This window comes from Magnolia sinica, chromosome 11, assembly GCF_029962835.1.
Source record: "Magnolia sinica isolate HGM2019 chromosome 11, MsV1, whole genome shotgun sequence".
Taxonomy (NCBI): Eukaryota; Viridiplantae; Streptophyta; class Magnoliopsida; order Magnoliales; family Magnoliaceae; genus Magnolia; species Magnolia sinica.
In genome coordinates, this window is record NC_080583.1 from 9,932,238 (window position 1) to 9,956,911 (window position 24,674).

At 42.9% G+C, this 24,674-nt stretch overlaps 1 protein-coding gene across 1 annotated transcript; it reads right to left on the bottom strand.

Annotated features, from left to right (window-relative positions):
* Positions 1-1,366: 1,366 nt before the first annotated feature.
* On the bottom strand, positions 1,367-24,053 carry LOC131218780 (soluble inorganic pyrophosphatase 6, chloroplastic). The gene is made up of 6 exons (XM_058213571.1): positions 23,769-24,053; positions 6,811-6,971; positions 4,693-4,793; positions 4,389-4,570; positions 2,791-2,889; positions 1,367-1,564 (listed from the first exon to the last, which is right to left on the bottom strand). Exons 1-6 carry the CDS (start codon positions 24,018-24,020, stop codon positions 1,472-1,474), a joined length of 888 nt encoding a protein of 295 aa, XP_058069554.1. The 5' UTR covers positions 24,021-24,053; the 3' UTR covers positions 1,367-1,471.
* Between the last annotated feature and the right edge of the window lie 621 nt (positions 24,054-24,674).

Below are 24,674 nucleotides of genomic sequence, written 5' to 3' on the forward strand. Positions count from 1 at the left end.
CCTAAATTTAACCATCCCTAAAGTGATGGTTTGGAGTACCGGAAGGATTTGACCACCAAAATTGATCTGTCATTAGGACATACCAAATCTCTCATTCTCTTGATTCCGATCATCGTATAGAACGGACCTGATATAAGTTCAGCCGTCGTATCACAATCCAGGCTTGGGATCACATCTGGGTTGGCTCAAATGTCGATTCGACCCCTTGGTCTTCAAAATTTTCTAGATTGTTGTTAGTTCTCTGAACGTCTCCTATTTTGGAAGGACTGTGAGAGACTGCCTTGCAATTGAGATCACATCCAGTTATGAGATAGTATACATTCACTTGGTGAACCAGGCACGTTGCCTCATTTAATGGGCACGCTAATCACGATCACGACCATGTAGCATGCGATGATTCACCCCCTTTAAAAAGGGCCCGATAAAAGTCCATTCCGCACATTAATTGTAGAATATATAACGTCGAGGGAAGATCAGAAACATTCGGGTGCAAGTGCAAATTCTGCATATGCCAAACACGTGTCTCCACATGACATCCTCCCATTGGCCCACATCAGGGCGCTGGAAGTCGGTGTAAACACTCACATCAGAATCTTCACCAATTCATGGTGTTTTCGGTGGCACAGTCCCCAGCTACTAGGTTATTTTCACATGATTGCTTGGCAAATATTGTGTGTAAGGACATCAGAGGGTCCAAAGTTGTCTTCCTGGACAGGACAGCCGAATTATTGGCTATGAACGGATGTCTTTGCTAATCTGAGCAGATAGTATTTTGATGGTTGGATGGGATTTCCTCCCCTGCAATCGCCAAAGCTGATGTCAAGGAAAATGCACCCCACCGTTGATTACTCTGTCTTGACCACCTTAAACTTGGGCATCGGGCAATCTTTTTCCAGTTGCCCGGAGCCGGGAATTGGATAGTGGAATTTCTCCCAGATATCGAAGATCCTCTCTCTGTATGGAGGCTCTTATCCATGCCTTCGATGGATGTTTCTTGGCATCCTATCTTTGCGTTTTAATATAATCTATAGTCATGATATATATATATATATATATATATATATATATATATATAAACAGCAAATGCTCAATGAGCAGCTGCCAAACAGACATCAAACCTGCTGGGCGTCGGCTAATGCATGGCCGCCTGGCAGAGTTTGTTGTACTTAAAATCTTATCATTTTCCTACAGTAAGAAATGATGAGTTAATTTGCTGCAGATCCTTTCATAGATGTTAATAACATGACCCATCCAATCATATCACAATACTAAAGTTTTAAATTAATAGCCCAAGCAAATAGGTCTTCATAGCTTGAGCAACTTTCGACTGAAATTCGACCATGAAACTAGAAAAAAAAAAGAAGAGGAACAATCAACTCAATCGGTCGATAGATAATTTACCAATGCCTCACGAAAATCTACAGCCTGTTGTGAAGAGCACAGTTTACAGTTCAAACTCTAAAAATCACATCTACACCAGTGACAGCTCTCCAGAAGGAATTGACCTCTTTACCAGCTTAGCCCAAGCTTCATTCGTCTCTGCAATGACCTTCAGCGCATAGTCCTGCACATCAAGGGAAGACTCTTAGAATAGGAAGGTTGATAAAACATTAATGATGGTATCAACGATTAAAAAGTTCAAGGCTGGAAATACAACGCCACAACTAACATAGAGATAGCTATCAAATACCAGCCCATGGGTGCCATGATGAATTCATGTGCAAGTCGGCTTATACTGCTATACACCTATATGCTTTTTTTTACAACACACACAAACACACAATATGCTTTTTTTTTTTTACAACACACACACACACATGTATATGCTTGCTGGCAGGCAACATTTCATATTTGCATAGGTTTTATAAATCAAATGATTTTATTCCTGAAATTTCAAAGATCAGGTGTAAAATCCAGATTGTGCTCCTTAAAAACTAGGACCATCAACTTCATTATCATCAGTATCATGTAGCCTTGTCTCAGCTTTTTGAGATCGACTTTACGAATCCTCTTCAGCCGATCATCCTATTTACGACAAGATTATCGAGATAACTAAAAATAATCATGAATATCAGTGATTCAGTAGTCCTCATGCAACTTTTATCGGCAATGGCCGATTGCACGTGCCTTCTCGTGGACAAGTTCACACCGTGACAATGGCAGACGTGTACAAGATCTGAACTAGTCATCTGGTGGGCAGTGGCTCCCATCATATGAGCCATCACACAAAAATTAGACCAGCTGGATGATCCTACATGCTCGATTTCAGGAAAACAAAATCAGCATCACAGATTTTTGGGTCCTGCTCAATTCAAGAAGTTAGGATCATCTGACCAGCCTTATTTTTCAGCCATGACTATGTATGGTGGTTGATTTGATGCAAGGTCTGGATCTTGCATGTCTGCCATATGTCACAATGGGAATTCATACAGGGTGCATTATTAGCATTTGCCTAATCCCCACACACCTTAAAAGCTTTGCAGTCTCCAAGTGATGGTCATTGAGATAACGCTACACTAGACAATGGACAAATCAGCTTGAGAGTTGCAAACTCCATTGCAGCTAGAGAGGAAGATGTGAAATGTGTACAAATTAGGCCTAGCAATGGGCTGGGCCAATGCCTGGATCTTGAACTGGTCACGCTGGGCCTTCGGGCCATCCCTCTTCAAATTTTTTATTTTTCTGGGCCCAGGCCTGGCCCATTGCCAGCCTTAATGTGAATCAGACAAACAATGACTTCCGAAAGATTGAAAAGGTCGAAAGCTACAACAGAACCAAAAGTAGATATACCTTGCTGGCCGCTTTGTTGCCAAGACCAAATTTATTAGCAGGCTTTCCATCTGGAATCTTGTAATCTCTAAACCAGTCCCGAATTGCAGTGAGAGTTCCCTGCATCAAAGCAAACTGATAGATGAAACCACGGGCCAGAGGATAATTCCAAGTTGTGAATGAAAATGACCATTGAATGTATCTCATCTACTTTGACCAAAGTCTTTCATGGTTCAAATCACATCATACGAAATAAGCAGCAGTCTCCAGACATGTATCAGCAAACTCCAAAATGAGACATGTCAGCGTGTATTAGACGATACATTCCATGTCAGCACTGATTTAGTGTATCACTAGAGATGACAAATGACAATACAAAGCTGAATCCTCATTTCATCATATGATGGTGGCATCAGTACAATTTCTACATAGCAGGAAAGCTGAAAAAATCATATGAGAAGAAAATGAAGTCAACGTTCATTGTAATAAAATATCTATCCATATAATAAAAGTGAAGGAGTCTTATGCATTAGCGCACAATGATCAAACATTTGCAAATACGATATATGGATTATGCCACTTCAATCTCCATCCTCAAAAATTAAAAAGCACTAATGATGCAGGACCATCTGACCATCCAACAGGAGACCCAGAGTGGTCTCACTGCTATCAGATTGCTTATTGCAGGACCATCTGACCGTCCAAGACAGCATGGCCTGTAAAAAGATAGCATGTCCTAGGCAGCTTGTGCCAACACAACTTTACTTGCATCCAAACGGCCCCTCAGGAGTGAGATGTTCCAATCATCTAAGGGTGAGATTCCTCTAGATGCCTTTGTTTGTGGTAAAAATCTTAAAGCATCCATCCCTTTCATACACTTCCATTTCTTTTCCTGTGTTCCATACTAATTTGCATCCTGCTTATGGTATTGCTGAGATACTAAGCTGTTTAAAGTGTGCATTTGCTGCTGCAAGTGTTGGCAACTTGAATATGTGGACACATGTGCGTTGGGAAAAGACTTATTAGATGATGATGATGCACGTATCTTAATTGTTCTAAACCTGAGATAGATCTGGTCTGCAAATTCCAGATTTGTTTCCACATAAACAACAATGACTTTCAAAACAATGTGCCTCTTAACCTAATCAGCACCGTGCTCCTTAACTAATGAAATAATATGAAGCAGACTGACATGTTCCACCAACTGCGTAAGCACATCTGGAAGAGCTGTAGAGCCTGCCCGTTAGATGTACCCAGTATGAGAATGGGATAAAATAAGATGAGGACATCTGCATTTCGCAGAAGCAGAGCCCATGTATTCCACAAAATTGACATGATAAGATGGGCTAAACACCCCAATCCTCAAAATCTGCTCCGTAAGAACGCGATGATAAAGCGCTGGGTCCAATCTCAATCATTTCTCATCTGCCGGTAGACAAGCTCCTGTCCACATTTGGCAGACATCCCATGTGAGCCCCCGTTATGCTCACAGTTATCTAGAAATGATTACAAATCCAATATTGTCTCCAAAATCCAGAAAGGACACAGCATTATAACTAATCCAACATCTGTAAAATACCTACTATCAGAGGAGAGAAAATAATGATAATATTTCATACCGGAAAATGTTTCTCAACATCAGCAGCATCGTTCACGAGCGAAGCTCTCGGATCGTCCAACGATATTGCAACTATTTTCCAATCAAGCTCCCCCTCATCAATCATAGCCAAAGCTGCTAGGGGCTTGACCTTGAGAATTTGGCCAATTTTTCCCTGACTTTCACCAATTTCAACAACATCGACTGCAAAAATAAAAGGAAAAACTCAAGACTATCCTGTCGCTGATTGAAAAATGCATTTCCACAATCGATGTAAAAACATTGTCAAGGCGCAAAATAGGATAGTAGAGCAAGTGTGAACACACCCGGATCATTATCACCAAATGCTCCTTCAACTTCTGTGTTTGCAAGAGATGGGTCTTCCCATGTCTGAGGGAGCAATCCATAATTCCAATTTATGTTGTAGCTGAGGATAGTGCAGTACCAGGAAGTTAATTGCTAAGAAATAACGGTACAAACTAGTTACGACAATAAGGATGCATTTGGTTGAAATATTGAATTGGATTGCAATTTGATAAAGTGAAAGAACGAAACTGTAAAATTGTAGTTTCCTTTCTTGGCACTCATATTGAGGGTTTGGGATCCAAATTTCAATTATGTTAATGTGATCATCAAGTTAGATTAAAAAGGAACATACTGGCAATTTGAGAGCTACTTCCTCCTAATGAATGCTAGGAAGCATCATTAGTTACTGTATTTCCTCTTGATCAAATTGATGGCTTGCAATTTAATTCACTTGCAAATACAAAAGAAGCTTGAGTTGGATGCTCAAGAAACAATATGCTGCATGTTGTGTGCTTCCATGTGCTAAACCTGGCAAACGTAACTGCATGAGCTTTCCATGAGTCTAGCCAGAAGGAGGGCCCCCTGTAGGCTGATCAAAGAAGCAGTGGGCCTCATTGCTAGAAAAGCCTGTAATTTGACTCGGAACTCAGCATGTTCTCTTCGTCATGGGATATTGTGTGCTCAGAGTTATGATAACTCCATACGGGCTCGTTTGGACACACTTCCTCAAAAGGGACTTTCTGAAAAATGGGCATTTCAAGCCTGCCTTTTGGTCCGACTCTTGGTTATTGCCGAGTCAGCATTTGAGCACCCATTTTGTCAAGTTGGAGATGAGGCAGGGGTTTGCAAAGTGCATCCAAACAACAACATAAACAATGGTTTGGAGAAAAAAAAAAGGCATTTAGGCCTCAAACACCCTTTCGGAGGGTGCATCCAAACTGGCCCTAAAATTTTCATCAAATGTCATAAGAATAAAATTGTGAGTCCAGGACAAACTTGGTTGAATTTATTAAAAGTTCCCTGTCAGTTTTTTTCAGGGACACATTAAAGTCATTGCTTGTTGAGTTCCGAGTCAACTCATTCAGTCCTTCCACAAGTTCAGTATCAACTTTGAATATCTTGGACCTTTGCGGCCTCTCTAGAATTTAAAACGATTTGCTGCATTACCCTTTAAAAATAAAAAATAAAACAGCGCACGCATGCATGCACGCACACACACACAATTTGCCAGATCACTGGATGGCACTTGCATGTTTGAAGTGTTAGTTCTTTCCTTATCCATAATAACTTGAGAAAGATACCAACATTTGGGACCACCTAAGGTTAAAGAAAAGTGCTAGGGCAATTTGCAAAAGGAGAGATTGAAGAGGTGATTCAAGGGACACATGCCGGCACAGCGCACGTGCAAGATCATGTCCATTCATCACGCCAGGACCATAGCCAATATGCCATGGCCCAAAAATCAGTCTGCGGTGCCAATGGTTCCTCATGACAGACAAGCTGTCTGCAAGAAGACGAACACTTGCTTCCTACTACCTGTTTGTTTCACAGGCAGGTCTGTCTGTCTATCTACTGCAATGGGGATCACCAGCATTGGTGTCATCACTTGGACTGCCTAAGGTGGGGGAAGATGGACCACCTAGTAAAGGTTGTAGTAGACATCAGTTCTATGCCATCTTAACCCCAGCCCCTACTAACAGTACTGCAGAAGCAGCAGCAAGAAATCATCAGGAAGGTCACACATGTATAACAAAAATGGGCAATTGGATCACAGATGATCAATGGTCTATATTCAACACACAACTGTGGCACACTTGATGAGTGAACGCTCTTGATTTTTGGACCAGGATTGGTTCATTATGCCACCATCCAAAGGGTGGCTGTCTCTGGCACACAGGTACCAACTCGGCATGTGTTGTGCATCGCCTCTTCGAGCTCGTCACGCAATCAGCCTTTCTCCAAGTTAAAGGCCGGAAAGCAAGGGAGCTAGAAGTCTGATTGATTACCTTTTGATTCTTCTAAAACAGTTTCTTTCCTTCCAATCTTCTTAAGCCAATTACATAGCAAGCTAGCTCAACCAATTCAAGTACATTAACAACCAAGAGAGAGAAATGAAGAAAAACAGAAAAAATTCTTACGGATAGTATCGAAGTTTTCCCTTCTTTGTATCCTGCTTTATGGGAGTGAATGCCTCTTCTGTAGCAACCTCCATCTTTGCACTAGTTTCTTTCGGTATTTCAACAATATAATTAAAGACTCCATCGCCTAGGTTCAGGGGAATGTCATGCCAAGGTGAAACCTGGAGATTTTTCAAAGAGTTGAGAAAATGCAGAAGATCAATGGTTACAAATCCTGCAGACCTGTTGCTTCTACAGAAAACTCAAGTAGATCAAAGTACACTCTACCTTATCAATCAAGGTTGTCAAGGAACCCAAGTACACTCCACCTTATCAATCAAGGTTGTCAGGGAACTCAAGGTGCTGTCTAGGAGATAAAAATTTTGATACTTTGGCTATGTGTGATAGTTCATAAAATTTGATAGTCTGGCCAAGTGTGATGGTTCATACACGTGGCAAGGGTACAAAAAATAATCCAACGTGACTCAGTTTCCCCGAAGTCGTATTGGTCTCAGTCAAGAGCGGGAAGATTCACCAGACGGAAACAAGGACCAAAATAGAACGAGTAGGCTGATCACACTCTGAGATCACTATTAAAACCATGCTTCTAAATCGTGCGCCCTGCTTCAGATGAGTCATAAGATAGAAACTACCCTGGTTTGGCGGATTGTTGGACATACAGTGGACGGTTAAAAGGAAAAGAGCTATTGGTTAACAGTCCAAGTTCAACAAATGAATGTACATTAATCAGAGACTAGGACCTTTCCATTATTCTGCTCAATATGGGGCTATGACCTATCCATAGTGATATCCACAATTTGGATAGTTTAATTTGTATCCCATATATGCCACATGTACAACTTATGATTTCATGTGTATGAACCACCACACTTTGCGAGACTACTAAATAGCTTCGAACATCTAGAAACCAAGATTCGACCCGGCACTTGCCCAAAGGCCTAGTTAAGTCAACATAACCAAGAAAACAAGTTTTCCTTATTAGATTTAGCTGAGTGCACATGTCAAAAACCAATTGAATAGGGGAGTTTTAAATGAGCTAAACATGACTAACAAAATGCGGCAATTAGATCAGGGATGAATCATTGAAATAAATTGCAATAGCTAGTCCAATTAGGGTGTATTTGGTTGCACCAAATATCATTATATTTCATGACATTAATTTGGTGCGAAATGTCATGATATTCGGCATGCAACCAAAGCCCTTACAGCCTGTTGGGATTGCGAATTACATTAATAATTTGCTGTAAAAGTGCAATGATTACAAATTACAATACTTGTCTCCTGAAAATAGGTAATTTGACTAACAATTCCCATATTTGAATAGGCGTGGTGATATCATAATGATGACACTTTTACTTTACTTTAATGTCAATCATAGATAAAAATACACTTGTGTGTGTTTGGATAGAAGATTTTCACTGCAATATAATATAAATTTGTAATGATTACAAATTCTTTTACCTGTCTCCTATTACATTTGCATTTGACCACCGATTTACATGTTTAAGTAAACACTGTAGAATCATAACGATGACACTTTTACATTACATTATTGATGTAATTCGCAATCCGGCCCTTAAGTGGATGTTACCAAACTGTAATTACATCAATGTCCACACCAGGGAATTAGCCCTCAAACTTCAAAATGCACACACAGTCCTTTCAAATCCAACTCACAGTGTGTCGTAAAGGCCGTTAAGTAAAGGTAACGGTGGCAACCGTTACACGTTATGAGAAAAATGACATGTAAAGGCCATTACAGCCCCTGTAACGGCTATAACGGCCCCTTAATGGCCAATACATGTTTTTCAGATTTTTCTTCAATAAAGAAAATGAGGCCATAACAGCCCGTTATGGCCCCCTTAACTATTATTACACCCCTTACCGTAAAGGTAATGGTGGTGGCCATTATGGCCACCATTACCATTACAGAATACCTTGGTCCAACTTTCTTTTTTTTGAAAGATGACGATTATATTAAAAAAAAGTTACAACTACAAGAAAGGTCCGCTGAGATAGCAGACAGACTTAAACACCTAGGAAAATGAAATCGCGGTCCTTCAGGGCTTCAACGTGAGTGGCCCACTCGATCAAACTTCTCTTAGCCTTCAACGAGACAAACCCTGCGGAGTTAGCAGTGTCCCTGAAACATCTGTTATTCCTTTCTTCCCAGACTGACCACCAGACCGCAAGAATAACCAACCTCCAGATCTTCATTCTACCCTTACCAATGTGCACACCCTGCCACGCTTGAAGAAGGAGGTTAGCCTCCTCAGGGAAGCACCAGCTGATGTTGAACCGGAGAAGAAAATTAGACCAAATTGACAAAATGAAGGGGCAGTACACTAATAGATGGTCGACAGATTCTTCTTCCCGCATAAAACATAAACAAACATTGGGAAGAATCATCCCTTTTCTCCTCAGATTATCTACAGTTAAGATTTTCTTTTTGCCAGCAAGCCAGCCAAAAGCCACAATCTTAGGGGGAGCAGCATACTTCTAGAGAAAGGATGCCTGACTAACATGAGGGGTAGACATGTTGGATTGGAATCTGTTGTAAAGGGATCTAACAGAAAATCTACCAGATTTTTCCTGTCTCCAAATCATACTGTCTGAGGAAGATTGAATAGGATGAGTGGTGTAGATGCATTTTAGAAGGTTGGCAAATTCTGAAATCTCCTAGTCTTGCAAATATCCTCTACAAATCACGTTCCACACAATCTTGCAGTCGATCACCGCATAACAGCCAGCCACAAAAAAATTCCTTATCAGGAGCAACAAGGAAGATATTCGGAAATCTAGATTTAAGAGGCATGTCTCCAACCCAAATGTCTTCCCAAAAACGAATATTTGCCCTGTTGCCAAGCGCGCAAACGATGTCACTGAGCACCTCCTTTTTCATTTTTTCGGATATCCTTCCAGATAGTCGACGCCCTATAGGAAGACGTCTCTTTGGTCCACCAGACACCAGTTGATCTCCTATATTTGTGCTTGATAATGGAGTTCCAAAAACTCCCATCTTCTGCCGCTAGTCTCCAGATCCACATACCCAGTAAAGCTCGATTCATAGCCTTAAGGTCTCTTATCCCTGCCCCACCATCAGAGATACGACGACACACATCCTTCCAGTTAAGAAGATGTAATTTCTTCTTGTTCTCCTTACCGTGCCAAAGGAAATCCCGCCTTAGCTTTTCGAGAGTTGCCAACACCGCACTCGGGCATTTGAGAAGAGACAGAATATATCGGGAGGTTGGAGAGAGATGCTTTGATTAGAGTGAGGCACCCACCTAAGGATAAATATCGCCACTTCCATCTAGCAAGATATTTCTCAAATCTGGAAATGACTTTCTCCCACATCCTTTTAGGTGGCCAACCTATGCACAAAGGGAGACCGACAAATGAGGACGGGAGGGGAGCCAAAGTACAACCGAAAACTCTCGCAAGATTGTCGATCTCCTCACTCTCCATGTCTATTCCAAACAGCTTGGATTTCGTCAGATTAACTCTCAGCCTTGAAATTGCCTCAAAACATCGGATTGTGGTATGAAGATTTTCCACTTTGTCTGTACTGGCATCCGAGAAGATCAAGGAATCATCCACATATTGAATATGAGATATCGGACTGGTCATACCTTTGATTTTGATCCCGCTTAATGTCTTCCGCTTGGCCTTTATGCAGCATTCTAGATAAGGCCTCCCCTACTATAAGAAACAGAAATGGGGAAAGGGGATCACCTTGTCTTAGGCCTCTCAAACTCTTGAAGAAGCCTTTTGGAGATCCATTGATGAGAATAGAAAAATGAGTAGACCCGATGCATTCCCCCATCCAAGCTCTCCACTTCTCCCCAAACCCCATCCGGTTCAGCATATAATACAGAAAACCCCCGTCTACGTGGTCGTAGGCCTTTTCTATGTCCAACTTGCAAATAATATTCTTCTTTCTGGATCTAAAAGAAGAGTCCAGACATTCTTTAGCAATGAGGGCCGCATCCACAATCTGTCTATCTGCAATGCAAGCGCATTGATTACCCGAAATAATCTTCCTGATCACTTTTCTTAAGCGAGACGCTACAACTTTAGCAAGAATTTTATAGGGGCCTCCCAATAAGCTGATCGGCCTGAAATCTTTAAGAGAAGCCGCCCCCGGTATTTTAGGAATAAAGACTATAAAGGATGCTCCAAGGCCTTTAGACATCCTGCTTCTACTGTGAAATTCATCGAAGAACTCCAAGACGTCTTTTCGAATCACTTCCCAGAATTGTTGGAAGACTATGACGGGGAAACCATCCGGGCCAGGGGCCTTATCACCGCCGAGAGAATCAATCGCCTGTTTTACTTCTTCCAATGAAAAGGGGGATTCAAGCAAATCAGCCACTGCAGCCGAAATACCATTAAAATGGAGAGCATCCAAAGAAGGTTTGCGCCATTCCTCTCCCTTAAGCAGAGCAGAATAGTAAGCTGCTGTCTCGTTAGCAATCCTGTCTGTCTTCTATCCGAACTCCATTCACCACTAAACTGCTGATCTTATTATTCCTGGCATGCATACTAGCAATACTATGAAAAAACCTAGTATTTCTGTCTCCTCCTTTTATCCAATTAGCCCGGGCTTTTTGTTTCCAGGATATTTCTTTTTCAAGATCCCTACTAGCGAGTGCTTGGATTAACTAAATTCTTCTAGTCAGGATTTCTGTGGACATCGGCACCACTTCAGCCTGGACATCAATATTGCTTAGTTCAGCTAATAAGGAGTCTTCTTCCTGTTCCCTGATTCGAAATTCTTTTTGGTACCATTGCTTCAACGCTTCCTTTAGCCGTTTTAGTTTAGAGCTGAGTTTAAAGCCTGCAAAGCCTTCGACCGAGTAGTTAGACCACCAATCAGCTATCATCTGCTTAAAACCTTGGATTTTTATTCGGGAGCAGTCGAATCGGAAAGGTTTAGGGCCCCAGTTGTACTCCTCAACGTCAAGGATTATAGGACAGTGATCCGATGTGGTTCTTGGGAGGGCAGATTGAGAGGTAGAAGGGAAAAGTTCCAGCCAATCGGGGGAAACAAGGAACCTATCGAGTCTGGAAAGGATGGGGTTTGCTCTCCCATTGGACCAGGTGAATTTGGACCCAAACAAAGGGAGATCCACTAACTCCTGTTCATCAATCCACAGGGAAAAAGATGCCATCGCTGGGGTTACGGAGTTCCCATGGGAATTTTCTTCAAGATACCTGATGATATTGAAATCCCCCATAATGCAGCAAGGCCTTGCAAACTTTTGAGTAGAGGCTGAAACTTCTTCCCAAAATTGGTTTCTGCAAGCGTCTTGGTTTGGACCATACACTGAGGAGAAAAGGCAGGTAAACCTCGTCGAAATGTGCTACAACGTAACCGAGACCAAGAAAGAGCCAACCCAGCTGTTAAGGAGCGACCACTAGGACGATTTCCAGGCAACTAAGATACCTCCAGCGCTGCCGATGGAATCCAGGGCTACCCATTTGGCGTCTCTGGCCTTCTAGACGGAACCCATCAGCTTGTCGTCGAAACCGTTGATCTTCGTTTCCTGGAAGTAGATGATCTAAAATTCTAACAAGAATCATCATAACCGAGAAAATCATAAAGGAAACATGCAATGGAGCGGGCCATCACTACAACCATGGAGTATGGAATTCAATTACTACTTAGGTTGGATCCTGAGGATGAGACCTCCCGATCTTGCATGGTCACACCCAATCGATCAATGAAGATCACTAGTCCGAAGAACCAAGAAGTTTCTGATTAGGGATTTGAGAATTTGGAGATTTAGGGTTTAGATCGGTTCTCAAGATTTTGATCGAAGAGGACTTAGCCAAAACAAAAATAGAAGAAAGAAAGTTATTACCTTGAGGAAGTTGGAGGGGCACAAGAAGAAATTAGAAGAAGAAGATCAAGGGGAGAGAAGAAGCACCATTAGAGAGAAGAGAGGAAGGAGGCAACCAAAGGGTTTGCTTTTCATTAATCAATAGTTGAAATTCGTGTTTAGGGCTTTACCCCACTTAAATAAGCAAATAAAGACATAAAATTACTAAAATACCCCTAGAATAAGCAAATAAAGATATAAGATTACTAAATGACACCTAACTAAGTCAAAATATGCACAAATAGAATAAGTTTGGGATATTTTGGGGGGTGGGTCTTCTTTCTCCAATCTTCCTTCACATGTGTCTTCCCTAAGTGGGGTCTTCTATATATCCAATCACATGTGAAAGGTCTTCAGCTCCTCAATATTCGCCTATCCACAAGGACGGCACCTGTGGTTGACGCTTTTTTCGTTGGTACACCTTGAATGCACCTGTGTCTGCATCAATTCTCCTCGGGTAAGAAAAACTCGACTCCGACGAGTTGAATCTTTTGTAGCGCTCGAGTAGATCTGGATCAATACCTTGCAATGCGTCGCCCGACAGCCACGTAAATTCAGACGATGGTTTGTTTTTCCACCTGACAAGATACCTTTGGAAACCCCCATCTCTCGTGGATACTATCTCGTCATCCAAGATTTCCTCAATTGCTTCTTTATGGGTAATGGGTGGATGAGGGGCTTGAAGGGTTTCGGTAGCAAACTCATAAAAATGCCATGAAAGGGACGATGAATCAAAAATGGGAGTACGGTCACGGACTAGATCTTCCACATTAAAAGTTGGATTAATGCTCATTTCGTGGAAGGTCAACCCGATACGCGTTGGACCCAACCTTTTGTAATATCTTGAATGGTCCAAAGGACTACGCGCTTGTAATTTCTTTGCAGATCCTTGAGAGAATCGCTCTGGCCTTATTCGCACCATTACATAGTCTCCTTCTTGAAATTCTTGCACTTTACGATGAGAATCATGAAACTTTATAATCATTATTGCTCTTATTTAACCGTTGTCTAATATGTGTATGCAAATCATGAATATGGCGTGCGAATGCATCGGCTGACTCAGAAGACCTTTGGGTAACAGACATAGGTAAGAGATCTATGGGCATTCTAGGTTTATAACCACTTACAATTTCAAAAGGACTCAACCCTGTAGATCTATTAACTGACCCATTATAAGCAAGTTCAGCAGTTGGTAAAATTAGGTCCCAAGTCTTAACATGTTCACCCACTAGACAACGTAGAAGATTTCCAAGGCTACGGTTTACCACTTCAGTTTGACCATCTATTTGTGGGTGGTAAGCAATAGAAAATTGCAAACGAGTTCCCATAATGTGCCACAGTGTCTTCCAAAAATAGCTAGTAAATCGAACATCACAATCAGACACTATGGTTTTAGGTAACCCATGGAGACGCACCACACCATCAAAAAAAAGACGAGCAACATGAGACGTATCTGACGTCTTCGAACATGGGAGGAAATGCGCCATTTTAAAAAAAGGTTCACAACGACAAAAACGGAATCGTGCTTTTTTATAGTCTTGGGAAGCCCGAGCACGAAGTCCATACTAATGTCCTGCCACGGAGCATGTGGCACTGGCAATGGCGTGTATAGCCCGGTATTTTGCTTTCTTTACTTTGCCAGCTGACATGTTCGACACTGCCCTAAAACTTTGGCTACGTCTCGCTTGAGGCTTGGCCAATAGAAACGATCTTCCACGAGGGCAATGGTCTTATCACGACCAAAATGGCCAGCTATCCCTCCTGAATGAAGCTCCCAGATGAGGAATTCACGAAGGGACATACGGGGAATACAAAGTCTGTCTCCCTTGAAAAGAAAGCCATCTTTAAGAACATATTCACCCATAATATGCTGGTCACTAGAGAATGATGCGTAAGTACCCCCAAAATCAGGACATATGGGGTATTCATCTTTCAGTTGCTCAAATCCGACTACCTCTACACTCAAGGAGTTGAGCAACGCCACTCTCCTACTAAGGGCATCCGCTGGTTTGTTTTCAACCCCGGCCTTGTGTTTCAAAACAAACGAATATTCCTGAAGAAACGCTACCCACTTGGCATGCCTTGGGTTGAGTTTCTTCTGAGAATGCAAATATCTCAAAGCCTCATGGTCAGAAAACAAAACGAATTCTTGCGGTAGGAGGTAGTGTCGCCAATGTCTCATGGATTGCACTACCTCATAAAATTCTTTATCGTAATTGGAGTTTTTTTGTTTTGCCTCATTCAGTTTTTCACTGAAATAGGCCCCTGGGTGTCCTTCTTGACTCAACACTCCACCTATACCGACACCAGACGCATCGCACGCTACTACAAAGATTGTAGAAAAGTCAGGTAGACGCATGACAGAGCTTCCACCATCTTGCCCTTAATTTCTTTAAAAGCCTTGACGGCGGCTTTAGACCACACGAACTCTCCCTTTTTCATGCACTCGGTAATGGGAGCCATGATCGTGCTAAAACTCCTAATGAACCGACGATAAAAAGTTGCTAGGCCGTGAAAACTTCGCACCTCATGAATGTTCCTTGGTTCTGGCCACTCAACTATGGCCCTGACTTTTTCAGGGTCTGCACGCATCCCTTCAGATGACACTATAAATCCTAAGAACATAACTTGGTTAGACATGAATGCACATTTCTTAAGATTAGCGTACAACTTTTCCTTCCTAAGGACACTACAGACCTTCTTTAAATGTTCAAGGTGTGATTCCTTAGTGGTACTATAAATAAGAATATCGTCAAAGTACACCACTAGGAATTTTTCCATGAACGGCCTCAAAGCTTGGGTCATCACCCGCATGAAAGTACTAGGTGCGTTAGTCAAGCCGAAGGGCATGACCAACCACTCATACAACCCATCTTTCGTCTTAAACGCCGTCCTCCACTCATCTCCTGGGCGTATACGAATTTGGTGATATCCACTCTTGAGGTCTATCTTAGAGAATATAGTGGACCTGGCATCATGTCAAGCATATCATCAAGTCTAGGTATAGGGAACCTATACTTGACAGTAATTTTGTTTATGGCACGGCTATCCACACACATGCGCCACGTGCCGTCTTTCTTTGGCGTCAACAATGCAGGCACGGCACACGGGCTCATACTCTCTTGGATGAAACCCTTTTGCAGAAGCTCATCAACTTGCTTCTTCAACTCGGCATGCGCTGGGGTTCATTCTGTAGTGAGGAAGGTTCGGTAGAGTAGACCCCTGGGACAAGATCAATGGCATGCGTATGTCCCTCATAGGTGGCAACTCATTCGGTAAGTCTTCGGGAAATACATCACCGTATTCCTTCAGGACCGAGGTCACCTCACGAACTCTGATGGAACCTCAGGTGTAATTTCTCTAGCCACAAGGGCATACACCATAGAATCCTCCTCAGCCTCTTTTTCAAACTCTCTTGCGCTGATTATATGTAAAGACTTAGGTTTGGATTTCCCCATTTCTCTAGGCTCACTTGCCTTCTCATCATTCTTCTTCCCTAGTGTATTCTCAGGTGGCATGGGATTAAGTTTGATCTTTTTACCATTATACATAAAAGTACACGCATTCGAACGGCCAAAGATCGTGACATCATTATCGAATAGCCACGGTCTACCTAGGATAACATGTCCCACATCCATAGGTAAAACATCACACCACAGGGACTCTTTGTATGACCCAAACTCGATGGGGACTAGACATTGCTGGGTGACAGGTAGGGATGTCTTGTCAACCCAAGAAACTTTATATGGGTCTGAATGAGGTGTGGATTTCAGTTTTAAGCAATCTAAGGTGCTAGTGGAAATCACATTCTGACAACTTCCACCGTCCACTATCACCTTACAATTCTTTTCACCACACTTGGCAATAGTGTAGAAGATAGTGCTTCGACGCCGGTCAGCACTACTTCTAGACTGAGCTAACACACGCCTGACTACTGCAAGCGTTGCTTCTCCATCCACTTCTTCTTCATCGGTAAGTCCTCCTTCAGGGTGATACTCTTCAACTTCATAATCACCCTGGTCATCTCCACCCTCGTGGGACTCGCCTATAACTAAGGCTCTCCCACGGTTCTTCGTAGGACACTGATTAGACATGTGGCCAAGGTTGCCACACTCATAGCACCTCACTTGGCTCATGTTACTAGGACCGGCACCAAGAACCCCTTTGCCCTTGTCCTCCCTAGGCTTAGGCGGAATGGTCGCCTGTGCCCTAGGTTGATTACCAATATTAGGTCTAGTTCCTTGGGAACTAGATCTAGCATTGGAGTCTCGGGACTCAAAACGACGAAAGACAGGAGCCTTCAGATACTGCTCTAACTCCTGCACGACTTGATATGCTTCATCTAAGTCCGTTAAGGGCCGAGTAATAAGCTCGCGCTGAAGATCCGCACAAAGGCCCGTCTTAAAACGCGAGAGCGTTACTAGAGGGTCTTCTCGGATATCACATCGCATCACATACTCTTCAAATTTAGCGATGTAGTCAGCGGTAGGCATTGACCCTTGGCGTAAGGATTGCCATTGGTCAAGGAGCTTCTGACGGTATGAGAGAGGAAGGTACTTCTCCTTCAACTTCTCTTTCATCTCATACCAATGTGTGATAGGGGCTCTACCAACTCTCTCTATCCTATGCTCGGTGTTGGTCCGGAAGAGCTTGGCTTGACCCACAAGCTTCATCTTAGCAAACTGCATTTGACGGTTTTTTGACATGCCATACCACTCAAAGTAGTGGTCCATGTCAGCAACCTAGTCAAGGAATGCCTTGGGATCCAAGCGTCCATCAAAACTTGGAGCCTCAACTCTCACACTCTTCATCGCACGCTCACCTGGATCATAACGGTCTTGATGACCACATGTGGCTCGTGCCTCTCGCACCACACCACGACCGTTACCACGATCTCTATCCTCACTACCACCACGTGTGGCAGCACGTTCTTCCATGATTCCTTCCACTTGGGAGTGCACATCTTCCCCTACAGCGGGGTTTTCCTTTTGGGACGCCTCTAGTTGCTCCACCTTAGTCATGGTGGTGGTAATTTGGTTCTCAAGGCGGGCAAACTCACGCCTTTGACCCGCTTCTAGGGCGGTTATCTTTTGTATCAATTGAGCAAGTTGCTCAGATAATTGCTCGTTATTCATGGTAGGTTGAAGTCCGAAACCTCTACCTCTTCTCGTGGGCATACAATGAAGACTTGAACCAAACTCTACCTAACTAGACTACTAGGTGTTATGACTTTCAAGATGAATGCGATGAATGCAAAACTACTATGAACTGACACAATTAAGTTGAAACAGGAAACAACTCAAATCTGAAAATTTTCCAGATTAGGAACTTTCTAAAATTGAAAAGTTTCTAAAATTGAAAACTTTCTAAACCTAGAACTTTCCTAAGTTAAACCTAAAAATCAAAACCCTAATTTGATAACTCGATCTAGACAAAAACCATGCAAGCCTAGGCTTTGATACCAAATTTGACGTAGGACAGCCCTAATTATGATGCATGCTCATGGAAATAATTAAACAGCGGAAATAAAAGGAATAAATGATCTAAAATTCTAACAAGAATCATCATAACTGAGAAAATCATAAAGGAAACATGCAATGGAGCGGGCCATCACTACAACCATGGAGTATGGAATTCAATTACTACTTAGGTTGGATCCGGCGAGGGATGAGACCTCCCGATCTTGCATGGTCACACCCAATCGATCAATGAAGATCACTAGTCCGAAGAACCAAGAAGTTTCTTGGATTAGGGATTTGAGAATTTGGGGATTTAGGGTTTAGATCGGTTCTCAAGATTTTGATCGAAGAGGACTTAGCCAAAACAAAAAATAGAAGAAAGAAAGTTATTACCTTGAGGAAGTTGGAGGGGCACAATAAGAAATTAGAAGAAGAAGATCAAGGGTAGAGAAGAAGCACCATTAGAGAGAAGAGAGGAAGGAGGCAACCAAAGGGTTTGCTTTTCATTCATCAATAGTTGAAATTCGTGTTTAGGGCTTTACCCCACTTAAATAAGCAAATAAAGACATAAAATTACTAAAATACCCCTAGAATAAGCAAATAAAGATATAAGATTACTAAAAGACCCCTAACTAAGTCAAAAAATGCACAAATAACATAAGTATGGGAAATTTTGGGCGCTCGGTCTTCTTTCTCCAATCTTCCTTCACATGTGTCTTCCATAAGAGGGGTCTTCTATATGTCCAATCACATGTGAAAGGTCTTCAGATACTCAATATTCGCCTATCCACAAGGACGGCAATTGAGGTTAGCGTATTCTTCTTTGGTACACATTGAATGCACCTGTGTCCGCATCAACCCATCAGCTTGTCGTCGAAACCGTTGATCTTCGTTTCCTGGAAGTAGATGACATATGGATTATTCCTATCACAGGTGTCTTTTATTAACCTTCTTTTTTGTTTGGACCCCACACCCCTAACGTTCCAAAAAATGAACTTCATTGGGGGACCGAACTTCCCCGGAATCCCTGATTCGTAGCCCTTCTAGTGGATTCATCTATATTGACTGGGCAATCCACAAGGCGTTGTAATTCTCTGCTGCTGTTGCACGATCTTGAGCGGTGGCTTCTTGGCGATTTCAAAGCTGAGAGGGGTCTACCGCGGGACTCTACATAGTGAAACAGGGCTATGAAGTCTTCCAGGCAATCTCCAAGAGATAGGCCTAAGGATTTGCCAACATCGCCCATTGCATCTTTGATCCACTTCTTTCTCTAAATAATGTCTAGCAGATTAACTCTATGAGGGTCGTCTACAATCAACTTGATGGCAGCTTTTACCGGGGCTGGGGCAGAGCCGATGCGGATCCGCAAAGGTTCCACTTCAATAACCTCTATTTCCGGTTGCTCCTGAAACAACATTAGGAGGCTCTGCTCTGTCCAGTCGCATAGAGAGGAATGCGAAGAAGAGGGCACGTTCATTGGGGAAGATGGGTCATCCGACTGATATGAGCCTTGGTTGAATTCATTACTTTCGGCTTCCGGGAACTTCCTGAGAGATGGCTCGAACAGCGGGGAGATGGGCTTCGACATCATTTGTTGGCTGGTTGTCCGCTGGGAGGCTGGAGTCGGAGAAGGATTATGCTGCGATCGGCATGGCATGACTGAGGGTTGATACTTGCCTAAGAGAGCTGGGAGGGAAACACAAGGGTCAGTCGAATCGTTAAAAAGAGAAACTAACCTTCGATTAGCAATCAGGTTTGTTTCCAACGATAAGTTGAGGCTGCAAGGGGCGGGATCCGATAAGCAAAGATCAACCCGAGACCCGATATCAGCAGAGACCAAAAGGGCGGGATCCGATGAGCAAAGATCTACCTAAGACCCGATTTCAGCAGAGTCCAGATCGGGTCCGGATCGTTGCCTACCCACACATAAATCGACACGCGTCCCTGACATCCGACTTCCAATATGATTTCAATCTACGTCTCTGAGAATGAGAGGCTCGAGGCTGATACGTGGCAAAACTTCCACCGTTTGATTGCATGGTTGATTGCCATGTGTATCGTCTCCAGCTACCGAGGATCGATGAGGCAGTGCTTCCGTGCCACGCGTCTAGCGAGAAGACCGCTCACTGTGGCATTAATTGCAATAGGTGAAGATGCAGGGACTAATTCCGGTATTCCCCAGGAGCACTGAAGACGTGGACCCGCATGTTCTTCTCCAGCAGCCGTGGCCGGGATGGAGATGGAGAAGCTCTCCTTCGTACGCCAGAAATCGCCCCATCTTGGAATCAGAATATGCTTCTCTTCCTTCTACAAAGGTAGGGAAATCTCTCTGTTAGCCGCATGAACGTGGATGTGAGTTGGAAGGGAGTCTCCTTTCTTTCTGCGGACTAAGACTCTAGCAACCGCCATCTCCTCCCCCAACTTGGTCTTGAGATCCAGTTCAATGAGGGTGCCTAAGATTTTTGCTGCAGAGATGAAGAACTCATCGTACCATAATTCAAGGGGAATACCCCAAATGAGGATCCAGACCTCCTTCGATCCAAAAATGGAGAACTCGTCCCAGCTCTGCACTCTGGCAACTAGTCCGTCTGCATGTAATGCCCCTGCCATGATAAGGATATCCGGATTTAGCCCCGGACAGAGCTTAACTCACAGCTCATTGTAACCTATGGGTTTGATCGAATATTGTGAGGGTCGGATTCTACAACAGCTATCTATCCAATTCCTAACTTGAGGAATGGAAGCCCCTTCCCTGGTACAGATCACAATGGAGTCCTGCAAGAGTTTCTTCGATTGTTCTACACGCTCTTGATTGATTCGCAAGGTAAATGCTTCATTACAGTCCTTTGGTTTTACTTGCTTTTTCCCAGCATCATCGTTACCAGTCCTCTGATTAGCATTTTGGGCTTGAGTTGGTTTCGAAGATGCTTCTGAGTTTATTAAGGCGTCCATATACGAGGATCCCTTTACCGACATGGGGTTACTTTGGCAATTTACTGACAGAGGCTTCTTGCGAATTTTGGGAGAGGGGCGATTTGCTTTCCTACCTATCCGATCTGGGCCAAATCTCGCTCTTTGAACCAAAAGCAGAACCCCTCCAAATCATTCTCCGTGGAGCGTAAAGACAGCTTTGGAGAGTTCTTCTTCGGAGCTCATCCTAACTAGAGCGAATCCTCTGTACTGTCCTGAAGCAACGTCCCTAGGCATAACGACGTCCATGACCGCTCCAGCCCTACCAAACACTCTTGCAATGTTGATAGGAAGCCATCCGATCCAGTATCCTTTCACGAATAAGGTTGGGTAGCTAGAGAGCTTTCTATCTTTTTTATTTGAACCTTGGGGACGTCCTTTTCTTCGTTTGACTTCTGTCCATTCACCCGTTGTCGCTGCACGATTTTGCTCATCAATCTCTGTTGTTTCCTCTGCGCCCTTGTTCTTGGATTGACTGTCGTTGGCTTCTTCTTCCCTCACTTCTGTCTTCCGTCATTGCAGAACTCGTTGGGGTTGTCTTTCGTCGGGTCATATTTCGTCGAGTCGTCTTTCGTCAGGATCGTCTTCCTCGCTTCTCATTTTCGTCGCGGACGACCACTGTTGTCAAAAAAAAATAAAATTACCTTGGTCCAACTTGAAAGTAGCAATTGCAATTTGGGGCATAGCTCCTCAAAATCAGGGATGTCAATGGTCAAGATTTTGGACCAGAGTGCGAGCCCAAACCAATATACATGATCTTGTGTCCAATCCTGATAAAACCAATACGAAGGCGTGATTATGGTTTTCTTTTTCATTATAATTTATATTCGTGTCTAGATATTTGGTACTCTAACCATGCCTGCCCCAGGCCCAAGTTTCATAATTGAGCTCAATTTTTCAGGCTCAAGCCCATGGGCCAACCAGCCAAGGCCAAGACCATCTCTAGTTGGACCAAGCCTAAATGCCCGACAGGCTAGCCGTGCCAGATTACAGTCTGGGGAGACAATCACACTTTCGTTATTCCTCTCTTTAATGAGTAGCTTCTCACTTGCCCAAAGACCTAGTTAAGTCGACATAACCAAGAAAACAAGATTTCCTTTTAGAGTTGGCCAAGTGCACTGGTCCAAAACCGAATTAAATAGGCAAGTTTTAACACATGTTGTTACTAACAAAACATGGCAATTAGACTACAGATGAAACATTGAAATAAATTGCAATAGCTAGTTCAATTGGGGTGCATTTGGTTGCATCAAATATCATGATATTTTATGATTAATCAGTTTCATTCAATGCAAAATACCAAAATTGTTGTGCAGATGCCTTACATTTTGTAGGGTTCACAGTTGACCATGAGAATCCACGATCGACCGTGACTCTCAGTGATGTTCATGGTCGACCATGGAAATCCACGGTCAACCATGACTCGTTGTGATGTTCATAGTCAACCGTCGGTCGATTGTCAAGTTTCACAATTTTGAGCGAAACAGGGTATTTAAGTCCGGTTTTTCATTAGGGCTTCAAGATTACGAATGTCTCTTAAGAGGCTAGGGTTTTGCTAAGGAAGAGGTTTCCCAACATTTGCAAGGGCTTGTAAAGGTTTTTCAAGGGTTGTGCATTGAAAGGGGGGATCGGGCAATTCTGCAATCAAATAAGGTGAGTTTGTACAGCTCTAAGGTTTTGATTATAGGGGATCATTGTCGCTTTGTGCTGTGGTTTTTTCCCGTAAGGGTTTTCCACGCAAAATATCATGTGTTTGTGAATTGATTGCTTTTGGTTTGGTTATCCTGCATTATTATATTATTCTATCTTCATTTATCGTGCTTCCGCAAAGAGCATGGATCGGCGGTGGTTTTAGATCCGAATTTCTAACACCTAGGGTTTGATCCAGGTTTGTTGTTGGCTCAGGTTTACATTGTTGTGGTGTGATATAGAGCAGATTCACTCACAGCAAAAAATGCAATCTCGTCCCTTTAGAGTCCAACTAGAAAGTAGCACTGTTGCAATTTCGGACCTAGCCCCTCAATCTCAGGGATTTCAATGGTCAGGATTTTGAGCCAGGCATTGCTGGGCCCACCAATATGCATGACCCCATGCCCAAGCCCGCTAAAACCAATGGGAAGGCATGACTATCGTATCCTTTTTCATTATAATTCATATCCATGTTTTGACATTCAGCATTCTAACCATGCATGACCAGACCCAAATCTGTAACTGAGCTCGAATTTTCTAGCTCAAGCACATGGGCGAGATAGTCGAGCCCAAGCCCATCTCTACTCAGGCCAAGTCCGAATGCCCCGACAGGCTAGCCATGCCGGTTTACAGCCTAGGAAGATAATCACAATTTGGGCATTCCCCTCTTTACTGAAATGAGCTATTGCAATTCAATCCAATAGCACATCCAAACGCAATGTAGAGAAAGAACTCAACCCAAATGGCATTGAAAACTAAATCACAAGAAAAAATAAAAAGAAATAAAAATCAAGAACTCGACCCAAATGGCATTGGAAACTAAATCACAAGAAAAACTAAAAAGAACCCAAATCAAGAAAACCCATAAATCAAAAGAAATTTTGAAAAATAATAATAATAATAATAAATAAATAAATAAGATAAAATCGAATGCGAGCAGTGACAGGATTTCTACCTTTTTCCCAGAACCGTTGACGAAGAAGACCCTGTAATCGAGAGTTTCGGGCTGGCCTTCTTCTTTGATTTGAATGGAGTCGGGTTTGAGGAGAGATCTGCAAGTGAAAAGGAATCTGTTTCTGGGTTTTGTTGATTTTGAGAGATTGAGAGCCTTTTGCTTGAAAAGGAAGGGGTGTTGCTTGATGAATGGAGCGTTTCCATTGAAAGCTTGGAGAGCGCCTGCAGCAGCTAATACTCTGGTGGCTGCCATTGCACCAGAAAATCCCAGACGCCCAAATAGTCTGGATTCTCGCTTTTATGGACGCGGATTGCGTCCTTCCCCCACCCGGACTGTAATCCGTCCGGGCAGGGATCTGTGGGGCCCACCGTTATGTAAGTTTTTAATCCACTCCGTTCAACGCTTTTATAAGATTATTTTAAGGTATGACGTTAAAAATGATGCAGGTCCACAGCTCCATTTGACCACACCTAAGGAAGCTGCACTGATAATGACACCCACCGTTGAAACCTTTCTAAGGGCCAAAGTAATGTTTTTTTTACCATCCAAACTATTCATAAGGTCATGTAGACGCGGATGAAATGAAAAAACAAATATCATCTTGATCCGAAACTTTTCCGGCTTACAAGAAGTTTTTAATGGTGTACATTCAATCCCTACTTTGTGGTCCACTTAAGCTTTTTACCTATTTAATTTCTTTCATCATTACTTAAAATGATCTGAGAAAAGCGGTGAACGGAGTGGATAAAAAACTTACATCACGGTGGGCCCCACAGAGCCCTGCCCGAACGGAATTTCGTCCGGGCGGGGGTAGGACGCAATCCGCGTGCGCTTTTTATTATGGTGGAGTTATTTGATACTCTTTCAGAGTATGACGCTCGATACACAGGCATCCTGATATTTACA

What these genes read in the sequence shown, in the direction of transcription:
- LOC131218780 (XM_058213571.1), bottom strand. Translation starts at nt 24,020, where the DNA reads ATGGCAGCCACCAGAGTATTAGCTGCTGCAGGCGCTCTCCAAGCTTTC. An exon ending in ATTTGGTGATAATGATCCGG is followed by an intron (nt 4,571 to 4,692) that starts GTGTGTTCACAC and finishes TTATTTTTGCAG; the next exon opens with TCGATGTTGTTGAAATTGGT. An exon ending in ATGTTGAGAAACATTTTCCG is followed by an intron (nt 2,890 to 4,388) that starts GTATGAAATATT and finishes GCTTTGATGCAG; the next exon opens with GGAACTCTCACTGCAATTCG.